The sequence below is a fragment of the Caretta caretta genome, chromosome 24 (genome assembly GCF_965140235.1).
Source record: "Caretta caretta isolate rCarCar2 chromosome 24, rCarCar1.hap1, whole genome shotgun sequence".
Taxonomy (NCBI): domain Eukaryota; kingdom Metazoa; phylum Chordata; order Testudines; family Cheloniidae; genus Caretta; species Caretta caretta.
The window spans coordinates 5,291,073-5,300,638 of NC_134229.1; the positions used below are offsets into that span (position 1 = coordinate 5,291,073).

The 9,566-nt window shown below is 49.9% G+C and overlaps 1 protein-coding gene across 1 annotated transcript; it reads left to right on the forward strand.

Annotated features, from left to right (window-relative positions):
* The first annotated feature begins 2,739 nt into the window (after window positions 1-2,739).
* Window positions 2,740-5,834, forward strand: LAMTOR2 (late endosomal/lysosomal adaptor, MAPK and MTOR activator 2). Its single transcript, XM_048828679.2, has 4 exons — window positions 2,740-2,893; window positions 3,882-4,044; window positions 4,866-4,955; window positions 5,549-5,834. Exons 1-4 carry the CDS (start codon window positions 2,826-2,828, stop codon window positions 5,603-5,605), a joined length of 378 nt encoding a protein of 125 aa, XP_048684636.2. The 5' UTR covers window positions 2,740-2,825; the 3' UTR covers window positions 5,606-5,834.
* The last annotated feature ends 3,732 nt before the right edge of the window (window positions 5,835-9,566 follow it).

Below are 9,566 nucleotides of genomic sequence, written 5' to 3' on the forward strand. Positions count from 1 at the left end.
ATCACCTCCAGCAGCCAGCCCCCCTAGTTCCAGCACCTAGGGCTAGGGACGGAATGTCGGGATCAGAGGGTTCCGTGGCAGCTGGGGACGGAATGTCGGGATCAGAGGGTTCCGTGGCAGCTGGGGATGGAATGTCGGGATCAGAGGGTTCCGTGGTAGCTGGGGACGGAATGTCGGGATCAGAGGGTTCCGTGGCAGCTGGGGACGGAATGTCGGGATCAGAGGGTTCCGTGGCAGCTGGGGGTGGAGTGTCGGGATCAGAGGGTTCCGTGGCAGCTGGGGGTGGAGTGTCGGGATCAGAGGGTTCCGTGGTAGCTGGGGACGGAATGTCGGGATCAGAGGGTTCCGTGGCAGCTGGGGACGGAATGTCGGGATCAGAGGGTTCCGTGGTAGCTGGGGGTGGAGTGTCGGGATCAGAGGGTTCCGTGGTAGCTGGGGACGGAATGTCGGGATCAGAGGGTTCCGTAGCAGCTGGGGATGGAATATCAGGATCAGAGGGTTCCGTGGTAGCTGGGGACGGAATGTCGGGATCAGAGGGTTCCGTGGCAGCTGGGGACGGAATGTTGGGATCAGAGGGTTCCGTGGCAGCTGGGGGTGGAGTGTCGGGATCAGAGGGTTCCGTGGCAGCTGGGGGTGGAGTGTCGGGATCAGAGGGTTCCGTGGCAGCTGGGGGTGGAGTGTCGGGATCAGAGGGTTCCGTGGCAGCTGGGGGTGGAGTGTCGGGATCAGAGGGTTCCGTGGTAGCTGGGGACGGAATGTCGGGATCAGAGGGTTCCGTGGCAGCTGGGGACGGAATGTCGGGATCAGAGGGTTCCGTGGTAGCTGGGGGTGGAGTGTCGGGATCAGAGGGTTCCATGGTAGCTGGGGACGGAATATCGGGATCAGAGGGTTCCGTGGTAGCTGGGGACGGAATGTCGGGATCAGAGGGTTCCGTAGCAGCTGGGGATGGAATATCAGGATCAGAGGGTTCCGTGGTAGCTGGGGACGGAATGTCGGGATCAGAGGGTTCCGTGGTAGCTGGGGACGGAATGTCGGGATCAGAGGGTTCCGTGGCAGCTGGGGGTGGAATGTCGGGATCAGAGGGTTCCGTGGTAGCTGGGGGTGGAATGTCGGGATCAGAGGGTTCCGTGGTAGCTGGGGGTGGAATGTCGGGATCAGAGGGTTCCGTGGTAGCTGGGGACGGAATGTCGGGATCAGAGGGTTCCGTAGCAGCTGGGGATGGAATATCAGGATCAGAGGGTTCCGTGGTAGCTGGGGACGGAATGTCGGGATCAGAGGGTTCCGTGGCAGCTGGGGACGGAATGTCGGGATCAGAGGGTTCCGTGGCAGCTGGGGGTGGAATGTCGGGATCAGAGGGTTCCGTGGTAGCTGGGGGTGGAATGTCGGGATCAGAGGGTTCCGTGGTAGCTGGGGGTGGAATGTCGGGATCAGAGGGTTCCGTGGTAGCTGGGGATGGAGTGTCGGGATCAGAGGGTTCCGTGGCAGCTGGGAAGGAACAGATAGGAAGGGACAGTTCTGACTGATAGCTGTGAATAGGCATCTGGCGTGAGAAGGAAAAGTGTGCATGAAGTGTGGTGAGAGCCCTGTCTATACCACAGCGTCCATTTCCAGAGCTGCGCGGGTGGTTAATTATGGCTGTGCAGTCTGCTGTTGTGGGTAAGGCCTGGTGATATCAGCAAGGGATAGCATTTTATTATTATTATTATTCAAGTTCCAACCCATAAGTTTGCTGAGATGGCAACAAAAGCACAGAGAGAAATACAAGTTGCCCTTTTAGGATATGTCTACCATAGCAAAATTGGTACCAATATTTCAGTAACTGCAACTACGGGGCCGTTAGCCTGGGGCTGAGCAGCAGGTAAAGACAAGGGCCCAGCTGTTTCTTCTAAAGTGTGTATCTATTTAAGGTACTTATCTGGCCCATTAGTCCCCATTACCTTAGTGTCTGAGTCCCTCCCAAGTTACAGTGTATTTATTCTGTAAATAACCCTCTGTAAGGTAGGGAAGTGCAGTTGTCTCCAGTTTTTACACATGGGGAACTGAGGCATAGAAAGATTAAATGATTTGCCTAAGGTCGTACAGGAAGTCTATGGCAGAGCAGGCACTCCCCAAGTTCCACTCTAATTAGCTATAAAGCCTGTCAGAGGGAGGGTTCAAAGGCTCCTGCCACATACCCACACTAGTTTGCTGTTGCAGAGGAACTATAAAAAGCCGTGCTGTGAGGTGCTCCCATGGAAGCTAAAGTAGAAGAAGAGTGATTGTAGTATTTTGATAGAAAATGAGTCTCTTAATGTAAGTTGTAGTGTGAATGACTTAATTAGTTATTTGATTCTTGATTTTAGGGGGTACCTGTGCTACAAATGTAGTTATATTGTGGGTACAATGTTGTTAAAGCAGAGTTTGTGTGAAGCTAGTTCTCCTTCCCCCTACCCCAATGCCCTGATATTCAGCATTCTCAACTGGGGGCAGGCTGTGTCAAAGTGTTTTTTGTCAAAGGGTTTTTTTTAAATCATAAGCCTCTCCATATTTGGTGTCTGACTTAAAGTGAAAGCTCCTGGAGTCACACGAGAATCACACATAGATATGGATCTCAGGGTTTTGGAGTTGTGTAATATACAAAGAGAAATTACACAGGCAATTTGTGTGACTGAAATGCCATGTCCTTCACGTGGGCCTGAATATGCAAAATAACTGGAAAGGAACTACAATTCCCAGCATGCTCTGGGCTGAGGTTCCCCACATGAGTTGATCAGCTGATGGGGAAGCAGAATCTCTGAGCTGTGTGTTTCCACCCCTGCAGGGAGGAGAGAGGATCTGTTGCTACCATGCTGCGCCCCAAGGCCCTTACCCAGGTCCTGAGCCAGGCCAACACTGGAGGGGTCCAGAGCACCCTGTGAGTATAAAGGTGTTTGGGGGAGGAGTGTGGGGTGGCTGGGTATGGGTCAGGGAGCCCTTGCCCTAAAGTACTGTGGCCAGATCAGTGTTCCTGTTAAGGATTATTGCCCCCGGGTACAAATGGTCTTCCCCATCTCCTCCTCTTCCCCCCCCCCCACCCCACACACACACTCGGTGCTCAGTTAGGAACAGGGACATCTTAGTGTCCCCCCCCACACCCAAGGAATTGTGCAATACAGCCTATCTGAAAGAAGTGGGGAAGAGGGGGCAGCCCAGTGCACCCCAGTAAGGAATACTCATCCCCCCACCAAAAGGCATTGTGGGGAGGGGACTTGGGGAACAGATTACTAGTATTCTCCCTGTTGAGGGACACCATATCGTTGTATGACAATAGTCTATGTTCCTTGTTTAGGCCAGCCATGCTGGGAGTTTGCATGGAGGCAGCTACACCAGTGCAAAGATGTGGGAGTGGATAACAGTGGGATCCATGTAAATATGGTATCTAATACGCCTCTTCCCCTTGTAGACAGGGCTGGAGTTTGAGGGCGGGCCCAGCTCCAACAACATGAGAACTTGGAGTGGGGAATGCAGAGCTTTGCACAAGTTCTCTGGCTGTATCCACTAGATGCTAAAATGGTCCATTCCCCCTTGACCCCCCTCTTCCTAGTAGCTGCACCCATGGAAAAAGAGCACCCTTGCTAGGGAGGAAAGATGGTTTGGTGGATAAAGGAAAAGCTCTGCCATTGCCTCCCCCATCTGACCTTGGGCATGTCACTTCACCTTGAGCCTCAGATTCCTTCTCATAAAATGAGGATGAGACCTGCCTCGGAGGGGGTGTCAGGAGGGTCAGTGCATGATCTGTCTGATTGGGTACTAAGGCGATGAAGCATCACAGAAACCCCTATGAATAAATTCTATGCCTAAGCAGAAGTGGTGTAAAGCCCTGTGGGCGTTTAGCTCAAATTCTCCTCCTCTCTCCTTCGTAGGCTTCTGAACAACGAGGGGTCTCTGCTCGCATATTCTGGTTATGGAGACACAGATGCCAGGGTCACAGCGGCCATTGCCAGTAACATTTGGGTAGCCTATGACAAGAACGGTCATCAGGCTTTCAACGAGGACAATCTGAAATTCATCCTTATGGACTGCATGGTACGTTGCGCGGGGTGGGGAAAGAGGGCGGGTGGAATGGTGCAAGGGCTGTATTCCCATAGGGAGGATGAGTTTCTCAGCAGGACTGGAGGAACACTGCTGCAGGTCCCTGCTCTTCCCAGTTTAACCCATAGATCCCTAAAACAAGGGTGGAATTGGAACAGAAGACTACAGACTCCTGTTCCCAGCTCTGCCACCGACTCACATTGGGCAACTGCCTCTTTCTGCCTCAGTTTCCCCACGTGTAAAATGAGGCTAATAGCTGCGTCGTGGGGTGGGGCGGCGGTTGCTTAGATCTTCCTATAATGGAAGGGGCTATAGGAATGCAAGTATCTAAAGCCAAAACGTTAAGAAGGTTGCCATTCCCACCCCCACACAGTTGAAAGGGCTTAATTCAGAGCAAATGCCTTGCTTTTTAAGAATGATCTAGACTTTCAAGTGTGACTGGACAGTCCAATTGGATAACATTGTACAATTGTTTTGACCACCTTGTGCAGAGCAGTAGGAACATAGTACCTAGCTCTGAAGCAGCACCCTAGCATCAGTAGATCTCTCGGCAATTCAGTCTCCAGTCGTACGGGTGGAAAATTGAGGCTCAGAAATTAGGTGACTTTCTGAGGTCACCCAGTAGGCCAGTGGCAGAACTGGGAAGAGAATCCAGGTCCCCAGTGTCTTGACTGTAAGAGCAGAAGGTCAAAATGTCCATTCTAGGGCACCCCTGGACACTGGGACATGAGGTGTTAGGGCAGAATTCTGCAAACCTATCAATCAAATGCTTTTTTTTTTTTACCCCATCTTGTCCCTCCTCCCCCGCTTTGCAGGAGGGCCGTGTTGCTATCACCCGGGTGGCGAATCTCTTGCTGTGCATGTATGCAAAAGAGACCGTTGGATTTGGGATGCTGAAAGCCAAGGTGATGCTGAGCTGACTGATCACATTTGAGGGGAGGGCAGGGGCCGCTGGTAGCAGGCTGTGTCGCTGCAGTTTGAAAAGTGGTTTAGTCAACTCTGCATAGGATGAGCGGATCTCTAACTGATGTTGGGGAAGCGGGAGGAGTTTGTAGAATGGCATTTGGGGGTGGAACCTAGATGAAATTTTGGGGAACCAAAAAGCCTCATTCTCACTTTACCCAAAGGGCCCCTTAACCCTATCCTAGCAAAGGAGGAGCCTAAAATTGGGCATAAATTACACTTACATTTTAAGGCCTCTGTAAACTACCAGAGTTTAGTGAAGGTGGGATCCGTGCTGTACAGCATAGATTTTGTAGGCCGTTACAAAGTCTATGTGACTTCAGGGTAGGGCCTGGGTTGCCTTTACTGTTTGTACAGCACCCAACAGTCCCAATTCTGTGCCCACAGGCAGGCTGTTTGCCTCAGTTTCTCCGCTGTAAAATTAGGATAATATTTCACGACCTCTGAGCAGTTCGGCTGTAGTCAAGGCTGAGTGTGGCTTATTGCCCGTTCACTAATGCTCGTCTCACTGTGTGGTATAATACTCTGTTCACAGGCCCAGGCCCTTGTCCAGTATCTGGAAGAACCTCTCACGCAAGTGGCAGCATCCTGAACAAGCTACAGAGGGGCAGAGCGGAGGATGAATGAGGCTGTCACAGCTCCAGGGCAAAGAACCCTCTCCCAAAAGCTCTTATAATGGAGAATCGGTGAAGTAGGCTTGTGAATGGTTCCATAGGCAATCCAGGCATTGGCATCACACTGAAAACTACCTGACAGCAGTGGAGAGCACTTGGGGCCTTTTTTATATATAGTTAAAAAGAAAAATAAAATGGAGTATTTAACACTTGAGTCCCGTCTTGCCTCTTTCAGATGAGGAAGGGGCTGGAGACTTTCATCCTAGGGCTCATCTACACTTGAAACACTACAGCTAAGCCACTGCAGTTCCAACACTATGTACACCGATGGGCAGGATTCTCCTGTCGTCGTAGCATTCTGTCGACCTAGCGCTGACCATACGCCAGGGGTTAGGTTGGCTTAATTACATCACCTGGGGTGCAGCTGAGTTGACTTAATTTTTTAGTGTAGACCAGGCTCGAGAGGTTAAAAAGAGGTGGAAAGGGGTGTGTGTGGAGGGGGTGGTTAGGACAAGGAGAGGTGCATGGGTCTGTACTAGAGCTGGCTGAGGAACAGGTCTCCTGTCCTATGATTTTCAAAACTTTCCCATCGCAAATTGGGACGGAGAAGTTAAAATCGTGCAAGTGGCTGTGAACTGAAAAATCTCCAAACAAATTTCAATTGGGGCAATGGCAACATTTTGTCTGTTTCAACCTTTATTTGTTTATTTTTTAGGATGTTAACTTTTACAACAGTCACTTTGACTCAAACAGAACTTTTCATTTACCCCCCCCCCAAAAAAAAAAGTCAAAATGGAGCATCCTGAGCCCTCAAACTCTTCTCAAAAAATTTTTGAAGTGAGATTTGGCCCAATCAACCCTTCCCCACAACTTGTTTTTGATAAATGGGTGTTTTGTGATTTTTTTTTTCTTGAGAGCTCCTGACCAGCTGTAGTCTACACCAGTGGCTCTCAACCTTTCCAGACGATTGTATCCCTTTCATGAGACTGATTTGTCTTGCGTACCCCCAAGTTTCACTTCACTTAACAACTATAAGCTTACAAAAATCAGACCTAAAAACTCAGAAGTGTTACAGCTCTCTATTGCTGACTTTCTCCTTTTTACCATATATATATACATATACACACACATGCCCCTTCTTTTTAATTATAAAATCAATTGGAATATAAATATTGTACTTATATTTCAGTGTATAGGGTACAATGACTTGTTTATACTGCTCTATATGAAATTTTAGTTTGTACTGACTTCGCTAGTGCTTTCTTATGTAGCCTGTTGTAAAACTAGGCAAATATCTAGATGAGTTGATGTACCCCCTGGAAGACCTCTGCGTACCCCCAGGGATATGTGTCCCCCTGATTGAGAACCACTGGTCTGCACCCTCCCGCTCTGATATACTAACAAGGGTGCATATCCAAAGCCTGATCGAAGCCACAGGCTGATGGCTGTATCAGCACATTGTGGATGAGGGCTGTAATCTGAGAAGGGTGGTGTAACACCTGAAGCCTGTCAGTCTGGAGCTCCACTTCCACCCAACCTCAGAGCACCATCCTGCATGTGATCCTAGGCTCTGTCCAGCAGAAGCAGTGATTGGATGGAGTAGTTGGACTCAACCAGTGGGACAGATTTCAGCTGCATCCCTCTTGAGCAATATTCCCCTCTCCTGAGCTGATCTTGGTGTTAATATATTTTTTTTTTTTGACAAGGGGCCGGCTACAGCTGCCTGGAGCCTAGACTGCTTTCCCACCAACACTTGGCTCGATCTTTAAATTAGCTTTGTCTATGCTAAGGCTCCTGAGGTGTTCGCTTTGGGCTAAACTCACCCCTCTGCAGAAAGCCAGCATGAAGCCGATTTTGTGAGACTAGAGAAAGCAGCATAAGGTGGTGTGTTGGATGAGGAGTCCTGGGGTCTATTCCCAGCACGGCCACTGACTTGCCTGGGTGCTGTTGGGCAAGTAACTTCCCCTCTCTGTTCCGGTTTTCTTTTCCTGCTTTCTCTATTTCAATTGCAAGCTCTCTGGGGCAGGGATACCCCTTGCTATGTTTCTCTACATACCCGAGCACAGTGGGGTTCAGATCTTGGTTGGTGCCCCTGGGTATTCCTGGAATGTACATAGGCCTATGTGCCACACTCTCACAAGTATTTTTCCCTCCCTTCAACCCACTGTGTAATTAGACTTTGGAACTCTCTGCCACAGGTTCATACAGAGGACAAGAATTTAGCAAAGAGGGACTACACTTACATAGGTTCTTGTGTTGAGCTCATCACTCTAGTAATTGAGCACTAGTATATTAAGTGGTCTGACTAACTTGTCAAGCACAAGAGTATCAGAATAGTTAAGACTGATCAAGCCCCTGTACAATGCAAAGCCTTAGCCTCAAGGCTTCAATCAGTCTCGAACAATGAGGGAGTTGGAGGAGATCTTAAAGGGGATGGGGGCAGATTATCCCATAGCTGTCTATTTGTGGAGGAGAAAAGGGGTTCTTGCATCTTCCTCTGAAGCAGCTGGTGAACAAGTTGATCTGGAGCAGGGGGCTAACTCCTATAAGGATTCAGGGGTTGCTGTGATGGCTAGTTTTTCCCTCTGTTGCTCACATGATGGCAGCAGAGGATAGGAAACGCAACTTTCATTTTCTAACACAAAACTTGCAGGGGCCAGATTCTGCTGCCAGTAATGCTGGTGTAAATCTGGAGTGAGTCACTGGCATCGCTCTCGATTTACACCCACGTAACCGACAGCAGAAGGGGATTCGGAGCTTCTGCTCTTGGAGATACCAGTACCCTCCCAGTATGATTCTGTAAATCCAGCTGCTGGAGAAGCTTTGCACACTAATATCTGATTCTTCTCCTGCTTACATCAGTGTAAGTGGAGTTGTTCCTGATCTACACCAGCAGCTGGAAAATCCGGCCTGGTGTTTTTTAAAGTGAAACTAGCAAATTAATCTAGCGCTGTGCTCAGGCTGAAGGCTGGGGTCATGCCAAGGACATCAGGGGTATGGCTGGTACAGCGTTCTACCAGTGCTCTCATGTGTTGCACTCGACCTGCCCCGTGTAGACTCTGTTGGTGTGAACTGAAAGGCACCAGTTTGTGTTCATTCAGTCCTGTCTGACAGAAGACTACATCAGTATAAACTAGGTACCTTTTCGTTCACAGCAGCAGTGTCTGCATGGGGCAGGTCGAGTGTGATACATGAGAGCGCTCGCCAATTCACACACGCCCCCCACCCTGTAGTCTGGGCTGCGGCACTGTGTAGACGAGCCCTAAATTGTGTGTTGTCGTCCCCCCCCATGTCAATACAAATGATGGGATATAGAAGGACATTTGCTATCGGGGGTGGGATAGCTCAGTGGTTTGAGCATTGGCCTGCTAAACCCAGGGTTGTGAGTTCAATCCTTGAGGGGGCTGTTTAGTTGATCTGGGGCAAAAAAATGGGGATTGGTCCTGCTTTGAGCAGGGGGTTGGACTAAATGATCTCCTAAGGTCCCTTCCAACCCTGATATTCTGTGATTACCTGAGAGCTAAGGGGGAGGCAGTGTGACCTAGTGGACAGTGCACTGGACAGCAAGTCAAGAGACATGAATTCTATTCCCACCTCTCACCTGTTGGGTGACCTTGGGCAAGTCACTTGTCTGCTCTGTGCCTCAGTTTCCCTGTCTGTAAAATGAGAACAATGCTACTGACCTCCTTTGTGCAGTACTTTGAGATTGGCAGAAGAACAATATGAGCTATAGTCACAGAGGGAAAAGCTGGCCCAAGTGAGGCCAATGGGAGCTTTGCAGGGAGTGCAGTGGAGCCTGCTGCCTGAGCAGTGTAAAAGGGCCTTAGTGCAACTGAGAATCAGCCCACTGGACTTTATGTCACAACCCCTGCGTGGACATTAAATGGCTTGCTGGAGCGCAGCGTTGGTGCTGTGCCTCGTTAATCCCCTAATGCATCC

What these genes read in the sequence shown, in the direction of transcription:
- LAMTOR2 (XM_048828679.2), top strand. Translation starts at nt 2,826, where the DNA reads ATGCTGCGCCCCAAGGCCCTTACCCAGGTCCTGAGCCAGGCCAACACT. An exon ending in TCATCCTTATGGACTGCATG is followed by an intron (nt 4,045 to 4,865) that starts GTACGTTGCGCG and finishes CCCGCTTTGCAG; the next exon opens with GAGGGCCGTGTTGCTATCAC. An exon ending in TTGGGATGCTGAAAGCCAAG is followed by an intron (nt 4,956 to 5,548) that starts GTGATGCTGAGC and finishes CTCTGTTCACAG; the next exon opens with GCCCAGGCCCTTGTCCAGTA.